The 16,550-nt window shown below is 39.5% G+C and overlaps 2 protein-coding genes and 1 pseudogene across 4 annotated transcripts; all 3 read right to left on the bottom strand.

The window, feature by feature from the left end:
- Positions 1–282: 282 nt before the first annotated feature.
- LOC137740520 (1-phosphatidylinositol-3-phosphate 5-kinase FAB1B) lies at positions 283–8,632 on the bottom strand. Of its 2 annotated transcripts, none has more exons than XM_068483350.2 (12): positions 8,240–8,632; positions 7,239–7,947; positions 6,132–6,866; positions 5,789–5,942; positions 5,277–5,621; positions 4,031–4,924; positions 3,596–3,927; positions 3,327–3,450; positions 3,068–3,235; positions 1,451–2,947; positions 1,066–1,332; positions 283–732 (listed from the first exon to the last, which is right to left on the bottom strand). In XM_068483350.2, exons 2-12 carry the CDS (start codon positions 7,862–7,864, stop codon positions 415–417), a joined length of 5,460 nt encoding a protein of 1,819 aa, XP_068339451.2. In that variant the 5' UTR covers positions 7,865–7,947; positions 8,240–8,632; the 3' UTR covers positions 283–414. The 2 variants fall into 2 exon arrangements, with proteins under 2 accessions (XP_068339451.2, XP_068302394.2); XM_068446293.2 differs by having other exon boundaries at positions 7,239–7,950; positions 8,240–8,599.
- Positions 8,633–9,670: 1,038 nt separating this feature from the next.
- On the bottom strand, positions 9,671–13,299 carry LOC137708986 (uncharacterized; annotated as a pseudogene). Its single transcript, XR_015957204.1, has 6 exons — positions 11,571–13,299; positions 11,359–11,439; positions 11,093–11,191; positions 10,930–10,995; positions 10,773–10,838; positions 9,671–10,196 (listed from the first exon to the last, which is right to left on the bottom strand). The product of XR_015957204.1 is annotated as an uncharacterized LOC137708986 (transcript).
- Positions 13,300–13,439: 140 nt separating this feature from the next.
- On the bottom strand, positions 13,440–15,799 carry LOC137742885 (E3 ubiquitin-protein ligase RSL1). Its single transcript, XM_068482831.2, has 2 exons — positions 14,737–15,799; positions 13,440–13,667 (listed from the first exon to the last, which is right to left on the bottom strand). The coding sequence occupies exons 1-2, from the start codon at positions 15,639–15,641 to the stop codon at positions 13,583–13,585; spliced, it is 990 nt and encodes a 329-aa protein (XP_068338932.2). The 5' UTR covers positions 15,642–15,799; the 3' UTR covers positions 13,440–13,582.
- Between the last annotated feature and the right edge of the window lie 751 nt (positions 15,800–16,550).

The following is a 16,550-nucleotide window of genomic DNA, read 5'->3' on the forward strand; positions in this document are numbered from 1 at the left end:
TTACATTTAAAGCCTATTTGCAATGGTAAGGATTTATGGACAAGAAAATGACAGCAGCACCCTTTATAGTGCGTCATGTGCAAGTCACATTGCTTAAATTGACGGAGGATTAGATGTAATAACTTCTAATCTAACAAAGAAGGAGATCAATAGTTTCTAATAGTTTAAAACTTAATTTTCACTCGGGTAATAATCGAAACGCTGTTTACCTCTTTATACCTCTTATAAAGAACGAAGAGAAAGACTTTTGAATAAAGATTACAGAGCAAGTAAGAGAGAGAATGATAAAAAGAATTGAGCATTCTGCTTTATAGCTTTGCATTGGACATTATTCCATTCAACTCACATCTTCAAGTATACAAGTAAAAGTTATTCAGCTAAAATCTTCACACATAGAGAGGCTAGAGCACAGTTTCAGGTCGGATCTTGCGCATTTTCTTCACCAACATCAGATTGCGACCCGCTTGGAACGATCGTTAGGGGAGACCACTGATCGGGTACCATGAGGAAATAAGTTGTCATAGCTTTCCTGAATCGTTTCTTGTATTGCTGGGGAGAAATCACGGTTGGAGACGTGTTCTTGGCTCCGCCGAGAATTCCTGAGGTCTTCACCCAAGTTTCAAGGTGCTTGTCCCATGTGTATTGCCTCATAAAATCTATGATCCCCAGAACTAGCTCATCCTTTTCCTCGTCCACGCCGACCAGTAACGAGTAGTCCATGACATCTATCGACTGTGGCAAAATAGATGACAAGATGTTAGTAAACAACGGATGCCATGATAATCACACCCCAAAATCTAATCAATCCGCCTCAAAAACAATCGCACAGGATTTTTGGTGGGAGGTGGCGACGAATAGAATACATGCATTCTTCTCTGCACACTGCATCGGCTGGTGCAGGGTAGTACCGTAGTATGATATGTGTGCCATGCCATTCAAGAAATTGCGCCAATTCGTAAAATAGTTTTTGTTAAAATCTTTTTGCACACAGAATTTTCTGATTAGAAAACAATAGGGTTACTGAGGAACATTAAGGCGGAAACAGGGAGTTAAAATCGGACTTACAGCAAGGAATGCAGTATCATTCCAGACAGCCCTCTCTAGTACCCGCTTTGCCTTGTTCCCCACAAAAATTGGAGAAGTTGGCATTGCTTCAATCAGATTCTGGTCGAGTAGAACTTTATTGCTCCCACTTGTATCTGGATTATAACGCGATCGAGAAGATCCTTTCAGATCATAAAGCCGCGTGACATTCCGTCTAAATAATAAATTCTCCATTACTAATACATCCATCTTGGACTCTTTCCCTGCTTTACCATGCTTTGACGAAACCTTCAAGACAAAAGAGAAATGAAAAATTGGATCAGACTTACAACTGAAAAGTTATGTATCAGGTCTCATAAGAAAAACGTTAAGCGTTTTAATTGAGCGCAAGAGAAACGAAGAATACCTGATAAATACCCAGGACCTTTGCCAGGCAAGTTGGGCTTCTTGTACTGATTGACTCCGACAAATACTTGAAATAAGATGGTGCAAACTTGATAAATGATTCCAGCTCTGTCTTTGTAACTTGTTTGATGATAAACCGATCATCCAAGGTTTTTGCAAAGAAGACGTTGCTCTTGCCACCCTGGGCGCCCCACTTCTTACAACGGCTAAGAGATCGCACGAAATCTCTTTCAGAAGGGCAACACGTCCTCCTTAAAGCCTCAAACCTCGTTGCGTAGTAACATGTCACTGTATACTTCACCTTCCCAAGGGGGCCACCATCGGTAAAAGAAACTCTAGCATGAATGTCCTTTGACAAAAGTGAGTCCAAAGCTTGAGAGCTCCGTGACTGTGACAAAGATAACATGCCCTCATCAGAAGAACCAAGATTTCTGTAGGTCTCAGAAAGCGACTCATCAAAAGAGCTAAGTGAGAGAAGATTTGCGGAATCAAAAAGAGGTAATGAGACTGAACTATCCAGAGCATCTCTTGGTCTCTCAGACTCGGAAATCTGCAAATGGTAATCTGACGAGACAAGTGCATATGCAATAACACTAGTGGGTTCATCGTCAAAAACAGGGATGACACTGTCATTAACACCAATGGGCAGTAACAGTCTGGCACCGCTTTGCCTTTCCAATTCCCGAAACATCGAAACATTGACGGGATTGTATTCACCAATGATGATCTTTTGAGAATTAAAGGAATAATTTTTGTCAAACACCTTGAGAGATTTAGAGCTAAGAGAATGAGTTGGAGCAGTTGCCTTTACCCCAGCTTGGTCAACAGCACAATTTTGCAAATCTGAATTCGATTCAACTTTTCTCAACACAGTTGCAGAATTTACCAAGGTTGAATCAGGTAGAGAGTAGTCATTCTCTTTAGGTATCGTACTTGTTGGGTGACTTTCACCAGTCCAAGCCGCATCAAGGGTATCAGATAAATTCGCCACTACTGGACTCTCGTTCCCTTCTGAGAGGGTCCTTCGTACACTTGTTCCAGATTCCAATGGATCAGATTCATCAATGGAATTGTCAGATGAAGGTGTGAAATTTTTTGCCTCATTACTATGATTCTGGCCCTGAACCATTTCATTTGTGTTCTGCTCCCCTCCAGGCTGGCTAAAGCTGCCAACATCTCCTCCTTGATAAATACTTACATCAGGCTTTGTTTCCCGAAGAGAGGAATCACTACTACTTAATCCTTTACCTGGCATGGAGTTTATATTTGTGTCGACAAGCTTCTCCATAGAACTGATAGGTTTCTCCTTGAGTTTTGGAAGGGAACTGCTCAAACCTTCCTGGAAACTCTTTTTACTTAAACTGGCAGCCTGAATTAGGCGTTGATCCCAAATGTAAGAGTGAAAAAGCAACTGCCTCCTTAATCTATTGATCTCGAGAATATCAACTGCAGGCTGGCCAAACTTCACCTCCTTATGCATCGTTTTTTGTAATGATTCCTAAACAATGTCATGTCGCAATTGAGATACCAAATAATGCAAACATATAACTTCCTTCTCCAACAGATGAAAAAAAACAAACAATGCATGTAGAAAGGGGGTCTGATTCCCGTAAACTACCTCAAAGTCTTCTCTTTCCTTTTGAAGCATCTCTTCAAGTTCTACAATTTGACTTGATTCAGGTGCTTTCTTACCACCATCTGCTGTCCCCGAAATTGGTCTCTTCTCCAGAATCTGATTAAGAGCATTGCGCAATTCAGTAAAGAGAAGCTCTGCCCGATGACCCACCTAGTAAAACAAGATCAATAATCTCATAAGCATTGATAAATTTGGAATCACCTGCTACATTGAGATTAAAAATAAAAGATAATAAACTCACCTCCTCCGCTTCTTTTTGTATCCATTCCTGATTATCATTGTGAAATTCGAGTTTTTGTGGTGGAAGATAAACAGAATGAACATGAATGGAGGCATAGCTGAAGCAAGCAACCATTCTTCCGAAACTGTACATGTAAGAACAATAGCATAAGAAGATAATAACATAGCGATAAAACAGCATATGCTTTTCTCTGAAATTAAACAACACGAAGAAAGAAGGTAAACTGAGGTTGGTACAAAAGTTAGCAGTTCATAAGTGAAAATGCATACCCATAAAACCGAAGACAATCTCTGTGAAGGGAATGACCGCAAGTTGCAACTCTGTTTGCAGCTGCATGATTTGAAAAGCTTAACTCCAAAAACTTCCCAAATGACAAACCCCAAGCAGCATCTGACATGACTACTCTTCGAGTTGCAGGAGGGAAGCCATTGGTTCGAGGACATTTCAAGCACCTGTGCCACATCCAAATTTTTCCTTCCCTTTCCCCTGGTAGCAAAATCTCTGGGAGCTTCTTAACGGATATTGTAAGGCTCCCTTGTCTATGAGTATAACAATGAACATGCGCTTCTGATGGCATCCCACATGAACGACAAAGGTAATTCTGATAAAGAAGTATGACAACTTCATCTTATGAGATTGCTGATGAAAAATCTATCCACATCAAATTAGCAAAAACAAGAGGTAATGATTGAAAATAAAAATACCTGATCAAACAGATGATCTCGTAAGAACCTCCCCAAAGGCTTATCAAAACTTCCGTAATATTTGATTCGACACAGATGGGACTGTTCACACACAGTTCCCTTCCACACACAACGTGTTGACAGGGAAACCAAAATGCTTTGGTGGTCAGAAGGTGAGGGCAGAAACTCTTCCTTTGAAGATCCTACCTCCTCATTCTGATTATCACTATGATGTTTTATGGACGTGAATTCTGGAGTCTCACCAAGAGTTGCAGCTAAAGCACCGCCACCATGTCCTAATGCCTCTGAGGTGGCAAGAGAATTAGAGATTAAAACATTGTTGACCAAAGCTTCCCCAGCCTGAGCTGAATTGTCCAGGCAAGAATCTTTAGAACCCACATCAATTTTATTTTCAGAGGCACATATTGAGGGGAGCTCTTTACTGTAGGATTCTGTGATATCCTCTTGGGGAAGAGACAACGAAGTAAAGAGAGATCTAGATTCTCTAGAGCTCGAAGCATGTTCTATGAGAAAAGCTTGAGAACAAGCTTTAGATGAGCAAATTGAATCGGCACCTTGAGGGTTCAAAATAGGGCCACTAGTGGTAGATGAATTGCTATCTATAATTAACCCTTGATTAGATTTCTGTAGCTCACTGCTAGCATTGGGACCCTGAGGCTTGCTAGCTGGTGGGACACTAAAACCAGGTATGGTGGAAATAGACCTGTCAACACTTGATGGTTTATCGGGTAATGCAACAGTAATCGCAGACTTCAAGGGAAGTTCTGGAAGTGAAGCACCTTCATCAGCTAAAAATGAAGTCTCCAGAGCCAAGTGATAAGCAGCAAAAACTCCATATTGGACAACATGTTTCACCTTCTTCAACTCATCCCCATTGGCACCGTGGAGCATTATCTGAAACAAATCCAATCCTTCTTAACACATGACTTTTTGGGTTTAAACAAAATACATAGTAAAGGGAATTATTAAAGTAGTTAATACAAAAAATGTTATAACAGTCATGCAAATGCCCCCAATCCACCAGTCCAAGCTAAGAACAACTCCGAATGAAGATATCCTTGATCAGCGGCCTCATTAACCTGATTACAATTCCATTGTCTTTGCTATTTCTTTTGTTCTCCCACCATGTTAATAAGTGAAAATACAAATAACAATAAGTCCTAGCCTAAAAATTTGACAAGACACCAAAATGTGCCAGTTAATGCCCAACAAAGTCTGTGTTGATGTGTATATATTCAGGACTTACAGTAACACCCAAGGGCTTCGGGCAACCTTCGAAGAACATCAGAGTCTTTGTCAATTTCTTCCCACCTTGCCCAGCACTGCCATGCACTTCAGGAAACTTCTTCACATTGAACATGTCACAAAACCCTAGTTTTGGTGATGTGAGATGATCTATTGAAGGGACTATCTGTGCCCCAGTGCAGCGGGCTATTCGCTCTAAAAGTGGCCTCTTAATATTCAGAACAAGTGAGATGTCTTTTGCAAGAAGGTAATCTTGAGCATACCGAGATACAGACTTCTCCACCAAAAGGACATTAGGGTGATGCGAGTCTATCTTTGCAACTGCCATTTTCAGATGATCCATTTCCTAAAAAAGGGATAGTCCATCAGAAGAAGAAACATCCAAGATTACTAAATCAATAGAAAAGATAACTGCGTGATAGAACACATATGCAGGGTTTAATTGCTTATCAAAATCCTACAAATTCACAGCTTTAACTTTTAACACAAATGAACGGAAAAGGTAAAAAGAACCTGCTGCAACAACGTATCAAAACTTGACAAGAGGTTTGAAACACGCTGATATTCCAAAGCTCCTCCAAGGATTAAAAAGCGTGGTTTTTCTTTTTGTGATGTCATTCGCCGATGAGCCACATTTTTCTTACAAACAACTCCTTTTACCACCATACTGAACAAAATGAAATGAAAAACTGTCAAACAACTAATGGCTTGCATAATTTTTGCACATACAGAACATAGATATAATATAAAAGTTTAGGAACCATTCTAAATTTGGTTTGCTGAAATAATACTGCACAGGAATATGCCTCACACTGCACTGAATGGTGAAAGAATTAACTTTAGATAAAAAATTTACCTATCAATTCGACGCCCGCAAGCTATACATTTAACCTTCACGTATCCCCCAGGGTCCATTCCTCCACCCTTGCTCGTATCTGGCTTGAGAAGCATGGCAGCTTCCCAAGACAACGAAGTAATTATGTCCAACCAACTCTCATTGTTGCCTTCATCACCCCGTGGTAGGTTTTCAACCTGCAAAAGCTGAGATACCAAAGCCCTAAAATGACCTTCCACCACATTCTTCATTGCCTTCCTGTGCTCCTCAATTGATTTCTCCCTCGTACGACACTCCCCATTACCAAAGCCATTTGAAGAACCCAGATATCCCCACTCCCCTGCGCCACCACCAGAACCACCACCATCATAATCGTCGTCATCAAATAAGACAGCTTCTCTCTCATCTTCTTCATCCTCAGGCTCCGGAGGGAGCCAAAGTAGCCCATTGTTCTCGAAATCCACAGGTTCGGTATTCGTGCTTTGCAGGTCATATGGAGAAGTTCCACATTCATCATCGTTATCGTGTTCATATTGATCTTCCTCAATTTTCTGAATTCCCACTACATCCTGTGTATCAAAACTCCCAGGTAAGAAGGAACTCGTGTTATCTCCATCAAGATGCACATTCTGGGGTCCATAGACGCTAGCAAATTCCTCGATAGTGACTGCACCATAATAGTCATTGCCATGAGAGAAATGACTTGGTTCTGAATCTAAACGATAAACTCCATAGTCATCATCCTCGTCATCACTCCTGGTATCAGATGATAAGTAAAAACAAGCAATGGATTACCTTATAAAGAGCCAAATATAAGGATATGAGATATGAGATCTTGAATGAATAATCATGGTTAGAAACATAAACGCAAAATTCATTTATATGACCCGACATGTATCGCATACTCACACGCAACATTAACATTGAATGAAGAAAGAATGACTGCAAAAATATTTCATGAAAACATAAACTCTTTATTCACTTTCCAATCCACGATTTGTATTCTTTATTCACACGTACACAAATACCTTACAATGACACTTGAAAACTTATGTGAAACTAAAGAAGATAATGCTCTATCAATTTGTGAAGTACACCAAAAAAGTATTCAGTGAGAGCAAGAGATACCTGTTCATACAAAAGCCATATAGATTTGGAGACGGCTCGGCCATGGCTACATCAGAACTAATGCTCGTCTGCGATGTCACAATGTCTGGCTGTACCGGAACTGAATAAATTTCGGAAGATGATTGACTAGGGCTCTGACCAGAACTATATGGCACACGCTGGTAAGGTCCAGTCGAATAAGGGGTAGAACCAATAGTGCTGCTGCTGCTGTGGCAGGTGCAGCTGGACTTGGTGCTTGCCAAACTTGTCACGGATGGTGATGGACTGAGACCAGGGCTGGCTGCGGGGGTGGCAGCATTATTGGGTGCGGCTACCCCTTGCTCCCATTGCTGGAAGCAATAATTACAGACCCTAATCCGTTCCCAATCTTCCCTTCCAACCCTTGGCTCATCAGATGCCGCAGGAATAGAGTTTGCAGTACACTTGGCACAGAAAACTCGGCCACAAAGTCGACAATGATGCCTTCGGTTAAATATTGTGAACTGAGAGTCACAGGCATAACATACCCTACAGCTCTGATCAGGCATCCAAAAGTCCCTGGACACATTGGGCGGCTCGGACCTCCTGGGGATCCAAGACTTGAATACGTCAACTAACTCGGATAGTTTGTTGTCGGGGCTGCCCATCGACAACTACCCCACCGGAGCCCTCTCATGATGACACTGTCATAATTGTATGCTCTCCCTAAACAGAATTGCAACTAAATCACCTGCTAACAAATAGAATCCAAATAAGCAAAAAAATTGAAAAAACGCCAAAACCCATCAAAGCTCTACGAATTTGGAACTCAAGAGCTCATCGAAACTGAAATGCACACATACAAAATGCCGTCCGAACTCATAATTCAATCACAATCACAAAATTGAATTCAAAAACACAAAATTCATGCTGAGAGTTCAAGAAAGCATCAATCTTTCCAGCTAGCAACAGGGTTGCATGCCAAAAAACACAACTTTAAGCTTCATTTCTCATGGTATACAAGAAAAGCAGCAAAATTTTACCAAAATTAAAAGTGGGAAGCAGCAAATTCAAAACCCCATTTGGCCAAAGTCCCCAAATTTAAGTGCTTTCGCAAATTTAAGAGCTTTTGCCAATTGGGTTTCTGAGAGATCACCAGAAACTCCCAGAACCTGAATCCTCCACAAGCAAAAGTGCTTTTCTTTCCTCTTCAATTGCAATACGTCTCTGTGCAAAATTGCCCCAAAAACCAAAACCCTATTCACAATCAAACCAGAAGGCACAGAGTCTCCGACAGACCCCACCAGAAACTGTAAGGCCGTCTTATATGCAGAATATTTGCAATTTTATATGGGTTTTATTTTCGGAATAAAATTGTTCATACAGCAGCAAACCTGTTGCATTGTATTATCTGTAACAATTATATTATATTTTATAAAAAAATAAATATTATAGAAGCCAAGCCACACAAAAAAGGTAAATTAGAAAGCAGGAAAGACACGGAAAGGTGGAAACGTCAACCGCCACCTGTAACTGTAATTCCCGCATTGTTGCCTCCTACTGCACGTTACTTACTCTACAAAGACCATCGATTTATTAAATGATTTCTGACTGTGTGTATTTACACCACCGCCCCACGCGGTCGTCCGCCCGATTTTATTTTTGTTATATGAATTTAAATTTTCACACATAGTATAAAATTTAAATTCATCGTTTAAACAGAATGATGAGTTATTGAAGAGAGGTGAGCGATTTATTGAAGACTAGTAAGCAAAGTTATTTCCTTTTTCACGGCAATTTCAACTTACGTTCTACTTTAATTTTTATTTCTCAATTTTATTTTAACTACAAACATATCTAAACTTAAGATCATATAAACCTTGACAATTTGTAAATAAAACTTTTTTATTTATGAAATAATATTATTGTTTTTATTTTTAGTTTTATTCTCCATGCTGAGTGTTGAGTGCTTACCTTTTTCTTTTGTAGTAAATAATTATCATGAGACATGATAATTCATAGAAATTATCTAGTAGTAGTAGGAGTGCATGTGAAGATAAAAGGATAATGTCGAATTAAATCTAAGGGAAATGAATAAAGATTTAACAAAGAGATATCAAATCTTAGAAAGTTTTCAAAATTGTGTGGATAACTTCAATTATTGAGTTTGATTTTTCAAAAAAAAAAAAAAAAAAAAAAAAAGGGAATAGTAAAGGATAAGTATTTGAATTAATGACCTCGCAATGAAAAGGAAGACAAATGACATAAGAATTACTTTGCGTGTGTGAGTTAGGCCAGTTAGTTAAATGACTTAAGAATTAGTTTACAGATGTGAGTTAGGTCAGTTGATCAAGATAGTGTACCGTTCATTTCTTTTAGTTTTTACAATTACAATCGAATACCCCTTCATTGATTAGAATAGTTCAAAACATATATCATCTTGTGGAAAAAACTTTATTTAGCAAGGACACGTGATTGAACTGATCCAATGTTTCCAAGTCAAGTAGTTCCATGTGATGAAAGTACTAATCTCTACCGACCATGTTCCACAAAACAAAACAAAAGCCTCAGAAATTGGTTTTTTTTATATTTTATTTTTAATTTAAAAACAAAGGTCATCGAAACAGAAAAAATAAAATAAAATTCATGAAGTAGTAACTAATCCAATGCGTTGTCGACTTATCGTTGGACCTGATCAGGTGAGCAGCTGCTGTTACTGCTACTGCTACTGTTATTGTGAGCAACACCGGCAAAACCGGTTTTCGTCTTCTGCCAATCATCAGAAACAGGAGCTGATGGCGATGAAGACAATTCCTTTCCTGTGGAAATGGCATCAGCAAGAGCAACTGGCATGAGGCAGAAACTTTTGCTTTTGAGATGCTGCATTGCCTTGTTCGCGTCCGATTCCATCAGCCTCACTGCTTGTTCTAAAGCAGTTTCGTCGAAGGAAATGTCAGCTTCTTGACCGATTGATGGCAACTGCGGCAAACCATTCTTGACCTGACATAGATTCACTTGTTACAAAAAATCATCGAGTTTGTTCTTATTTCTTAGCACACAAGAAAATCTGGGGCGGTTCCTTTTTTAGGGTGTATGAGGTCTTTTTCAGTTTCTTAGTAATAATGGGTGACGGTATTATGCCTAATGTTTACGAGTAGTAAATAAGAGAATACTAAAGACTCGAGGCGTAGAATTCCTTGATTATGAAATTATGATACAAGGTACTTATTATAAGTAAATTGGACCAAAGCACCTTAGCCACATAGAGAGAGGGGGCTTAGCACCTTAGTTTGACAGCCCTTACTGTCTGTGATGAGAGGGACAACTGCCCCTGCTGCCCCAATTTTGCTCATGCTTAGTTCGTGCAAATCGTTATATCGAGCACTAAATTATGATATCGGTTCTTCTTACAGTGATTCGTGCAAATTTTCCTACCAAATTTGAGTAAATCACCATCTTGTTCAATGAAAAAACAAAAATGTAACATTCATATAGCAAGTGAATATTTCGGAAAACTGAATTTTTTTATGACTGAAGCACAGAATCGAAAATGTGAGTGAAAGTTCTCCATCATACCTTGACTTGGAGCTGAAGAAGTCTGACATACTCAATGATTTCATCAAGCATAGATGCCTTGTCGGTCTGTAAAGTCATGAATGATATCAGTACTTCTCTAATTCCAACCGGAATTGATTACACATGACGTATTTCAGCGTGAAACAGAAGAGCTTACCTTGTTAGAATTTGGCACAAGTTCTTGCAGATTCTTCATCCTATCAGCAATTTTTTCTCTCCGAAGCTGCAAATAAAGTGGACTTCAAAAATCTAATTGTTCAGATATAAGAAACAGATAATGCAGTGAAGAATCAAAACGCTAATCAGATTACACAACTAACCCTTTCAGCAATACCGTGTGGATCGGTAGCCTGGCCTCGACATGCCCTCATACGAGGCTTTCTGGTTCTAGCACATTCACCAGCAGGGGCAGTTGTATTCTGCAAGTGAAGATGTAAGTTTCTGTAATGCCTGCTAGATAGAGTACCTGCTCTACTGTTTATAACCGAGAAAATTAATGACAGTCATCTGTCCAGACTCAAAATTCGACACGAATCACAACCTTCAATTAACTAATCCAAGAGAAAAGTGGATCCAGGATAAGTACCTGTGGTAAAGTCTGCAATCCAGGCATACGAGGAGCAGAAGAGAAAGAAGGCAAAGGATAATTTCGTACGCCATGCATTCCCTTCTATATTACACAAGCAAACAATTGTAAAAGCATTTCACTCACCAAAAATATAAATACCTTACATCCCAAATACAAGTGAATATCTGCAGCTAAAAACATTAAATTTATCAATAATCGCAGATTGATACATCAGTGGAGTCTAAAGCAGCCGGGTTGTTGTGATCGCTTACGATGGAATATATGTCATTATCCCCATAGTCTCTGTTCATGCCAAAGCTGCACATTTGGTGTTGTCCCATACCAGGAATAATAGCAGAAGGAACGCCCTCATAAGATTGAAGAGGCCACACTTGAGAAATTGGAGAAAGGGTTTCAAAATCTCCGTTGAATCCCGGGAAGATGGGTGGTTCAAAGCTAATGCATCCCACATTTTCTGGTGCAATGGAGGGAAGAGAAGTTCTCACCATGTTTCCATCCACACCATATTGCATGCCCATATTTTGAACTTCGCAGTTTTTTCCACCCTCTTGTGCATCTGGCTCGAAATCTTGAAGAATAGATGAAACATCTTGAGCAACCCGGCTCTCCAAACTGTTGTATGAATTAGTCAGATATGTAGGTGAACTAGTGTCCTCATGTTCATCCACGGCAACCACTGAACCAAGAAGCACTTTATTCGGTTGCTCAGATCAACAACATGCCCAAGATGCTATTTCCTGCACATCGACATCTGACCACGATGTGGAACTGAAAATTTGATTAATGTACTCGTCCATCATCAACAGGAACGGCTCTTCTTCTTCTTCTTTTTCTTCTCCCTTTTGGTTTGTTGAGCCTACGAAGAACTTCTGGCCATTTGATGCTGGCTCCACCTAAAACTTCATGAAAAGTGGAGATGAATCTGCTTAAAGACTTGGCTACTGCAGATGAATTTAACAGTCACACATGGTTTAAAAATTAAACAACTTTGTAATAAAGTGTCGAAAGAACTTAAATTTAACAGCAGCATAACCCCAATCATAGATTCGAGCAACCAACACACAGATTTATGAAAAACTTTGCATCACACACACACACACACACAAGAGAAAATCAGTAACCACAAGTGTGATGCCTCATTCGCACTCAACTCAATACAGAGACTACTGCATAAGAGAAGTTGCAAGGATCTCGTAGTTCAAAATGGTTAAGAGCGTTTACCTTAACCGAAGTCCTATGTTCAAATCCTCTTTTTTCGATATCACTTGTATAAAAAAGAACATAGAAAAGAAGCCAAGATAGGAGAAGCAGCAGTTTTAAGCAGTAATGTATGTGCATTACTGGCTCAAATATTTTCCATGCCCCCTGTTTTTTACTGGTCAGGGATATTTTAGTAATTCAATTACTAGCTCAAATATGTATGTGCATTGCTTGTTGAGGTCGATTTAGTTCGGCTTCAATCAAAATCAAAATTTGGAGAAAACTTCGAGTGTTACAATATTAGTGGACGACTAAACGTATAGTATAGCATTGAAACAGACGACACTTGGACATATCGATCTTTGATCATTTTGTATGGTTTTTTTTTTTTTTGCTCGATTTGCAGTGGAAAACGAGATTGAGTTTTGATGGACCAAATGGAGGGTCGCCTTGGGAGTTAACTACATTCAACTTGGTGGCATTGCTAAATACCAAAGGGCTGGTGAACGGGAGATTCTTACATGCAAGTGGCAACTGGAGAAATATCCTCATCACCTTCCCTTGGCGTGACTTGATAGGGTGATGGGGAGAGGATGGGAGATGATGGAAACACCTGAAAGTTTACAACTGCTTAGAAGTTAAAAGTGAATTGAAGATATGTCCAAACCGAAAACTCACTGGAACTACGAAAATTGTGAAGTATAAGAGCATGGAGATGTGGACGATTATAACCCCATCTCTGTTCCATGGAAAACCTTGGCCGTCCTAGAAGATGAAGATACACAAAGTGGAACTTATCTGATGATTTTCAAATATGTCTACCAAAAATCTTTGAAGTAAATTATGTTGAAATGCATTCTAATAAGAAAGCAAATATGTAAAGTTTCAAGCCACTTGTTTATTTATCAACAAATGTCTGCAATGCAGATTTGTGTTGGTTTAAACCGTCCTCTGGCGCTCTAAAACTTTCTTCGATAGACATTGATAAATTACAACACTTGGAAGTACATTTTAGAGCAAGTCAACTCCTGTTACTCCTGCGACAATTGTGGGCATGATTGTTGCTCATTAGGTCTCCACAGTTGTAGCAGAAAGCAGTTCTGCACCTGTAATCAACACCAATAAGCAGAAATTCAAAGTGCATTCAAGAATTTACTGAAAGAAACAAGTTGAAATAGTGTTGCGTAATTTGTAATTACAGGTCAAATGTCGGCAGAGCAATGGGGTGTGCCTATATCAATCTCTAAAAAGTGGAATACTTGTCCGTATATATGCGGTAAATTTAAATCTTAGTTAATAGACTGGTCATTTAAACGAAGAAAATTCAAGTTTAAATTTTGCACCTAAAAGAACTGGGAAGTTCTGATCTGAATTTAAGAAAGGATTGACGTCTTATGTCATTCTTTTGACCGTAATCAAACAGTAACGCTTCAAATGGAGCTGAGCAGAGAAACTATGCCAGTTATTCTGTCCATCTACCGTCACAGTTGTGTTCACTCTTTTCACAAATCTAATAAAATGTATCAAGTCATGGCAGCTTATATCTACATACTCCCTCATCAGAACTCCAGACTACTCCTCATTGCGCAGGCCAATTTGAAGAGCAAAGACAAAGGATTCTACAGATGGGAAATTAGCTCAAACTCCCTTGTTATTTGAGAATATAACCTTACCGGAGGTTCCAGAATGCCAACAATTCCTCCAACTAGGGATTCGTTATTGTATTGTAAAGGTACTCAAGGGTAGATGGTTTCCAATGACAACGACAAAGGTAGATGGTTTTCAATCATGTAAATTTCGGGGTGTCAGCAATTGCTGTTGTAGAGGTTCAATGAGAGAAATAAGCAAGAAATCAACTTTATATTGTTGGTGCTTTTATATAAAATTTTGTGCAAATGGTATGCGTATATGCCTCCTGAAGTGTACTAATTGGTTTGGTTCATCCAATGCAGCTTCCCTCATCTCTGGTTCTTATCTAACTTTAAACAATAACGAGCAGAACACGATAACATAATCAGCCTCAGAAGATTTACACAACAAACAAGGAAGGCAAAGCAATCCAATTCCAAGTGATTCGATTATATCAGAAGCAAACGATGAAATTTTTGCTGCAAATGAATAACCAAGTAGTAATTCCAACAAACAATTGAAGAAACATAGCAGACAAAAACTAACCTGCACATCATGAACATGCAACCCACCGATTTTTCCACAAAGAACCTACAGTTGGGGCATCTTGGCCATTGTTTCTCCTTCGCAAGGTTCATCAACATGATATCCTCCTTATTCAACCTTATAAACTCCTCGCAATCAATCCCCTCGTGCCAAGGAACCTTACAATGAGCACAGAACATTCTCCAGCAATTAGGACACTCCGATTGCCTCACAACCTCTGATCCATCATCAATCAACATTGCAGAGCAATCCTTATAGGGGCAGTAAAATTTCTCTGACCCAAGAATCACAGCCTCACACATAGCAGTTCCCCAGCGATCAAACACCTCCCGAGGCAGAATCGGCCGGCAATACTCGGGTTCCAGAAGCCCTATGCAATCAGGAACAGGGCACCTAATGCTGGTAATGTTCTCTTGAAGCTTTGAGGCCACGTACTTAACCATACAGTCAGTACAGTAACCATGGCTGCAGTTTTCGATCCGAAACAACTCGATTCCCGACTTGTGATCGACGCATATTTCACAAACGAAATCTGGGACACTTTTCGAATTTGAAGATTGCCCAGATTCAGTCACGGAAAAATCAGAAAAGGTTTTTTTTCTTCGCTTTCCGAAGGGAGTGTTGGATGGTTTGAACCTAAGAATTCTGAGCTCATCGTCGCCGTCGTAGAAGTCTAGGGTTTCTTCAGAGAGGTCGATAAAGTTACTTGCTTCGGTGGGCTTGGGAGCTGATTTGAGCAGAGAAGCCGTGATCGATCGGAGGTCTCCGTCGCCGTCGCCGTCATCGTCGTCGTCGACGTTGATGGGGATGGTTGAGGGATTCCGCGAAGTGGGTGTGAAGCTGAAAGCGTCGTCTTCCATGTCGAAATTGGGGATGTGGGAGTGAGACGACAGTGGGTTCTCCATCTTTAGCTTCTTCTCATTGGCTGTCAGCGTCACTAACAGAGACTGACGCTTTTGGATGCTCCGCCTCTCTCCAATTTCACTTTCCTCCCCTTCCTAACGGTACACGCTATTTTGGAAAATATTTCGAGATAGTTCGATATTTGGACTCATTTTGCGTTATAAAATATAGAACTTCGATCGATTTATATATTTGGTCAGATTGATTGTTTGATCCATCAACCATAGATTCAAATAAGGTCTTACCTCACCTATTAACGACATCATTTAAGAGGATAAGATGATAACTACACATAATGAATGTACAGTAAAAATAGGTACAACAAAAAAAGAATGAACGTTCATTTGATCTTGATCCTTGTGTAGTGAAAAATGGACTGAACTAGATTTGCATGAACCTCTGATAATATCCACAAGTGACTTGCTTTTGGTAAAAGGTGTACCTTACTATACGTAAATTTTGGCATATAGTATACATCAGTACTTCAATGCACTTCTCCATCTGAATTAGAATAAATATATTTTTGAACCCTCTTTCAAATCTAAAGTATATGCTCCAGCGCGAATCTCAGCGATCATTTATTCTGGATTATGCATCTATATTATATATATAGAATAGATAGACTTATAGATTCACACCCAATGTTGAATGAGTTTTTGAGATGAATTTCTTCATCACACGTCACACACAAATGTTGGATCAATATAAATATCAACATCATGTTCATGTTGCTTATTTTTCTTTTTTCTTTTTGTATGTAGTACTGTGTGTTTGGTGATAGAGGAGGGGATGTGCTTAACCTTACCCTTTAATTTATGTGTTCTCCTGTGAAAATTTTGCTGCCAAACTCTACTCCTGTCCCCATATCTCTGTCTCTCTCTCTCTCTGTAGGTTAGATTCTGGTAGAACAT

Source organism: Pyrus communis, chromosome 15, assembly GCF_041283825.1.
Source record: "Pyrus communis isolate YQ-2024b chromosome 15, ASM4128382v1, whole genome shotgun sequence".
Classification (NCBI taxonomy): Eukaryota; Viridiplantae; Streptophyta; class Magnoliopsida; order Rosales; family Rosaceae; genus Pyrus; species Pyrus communis.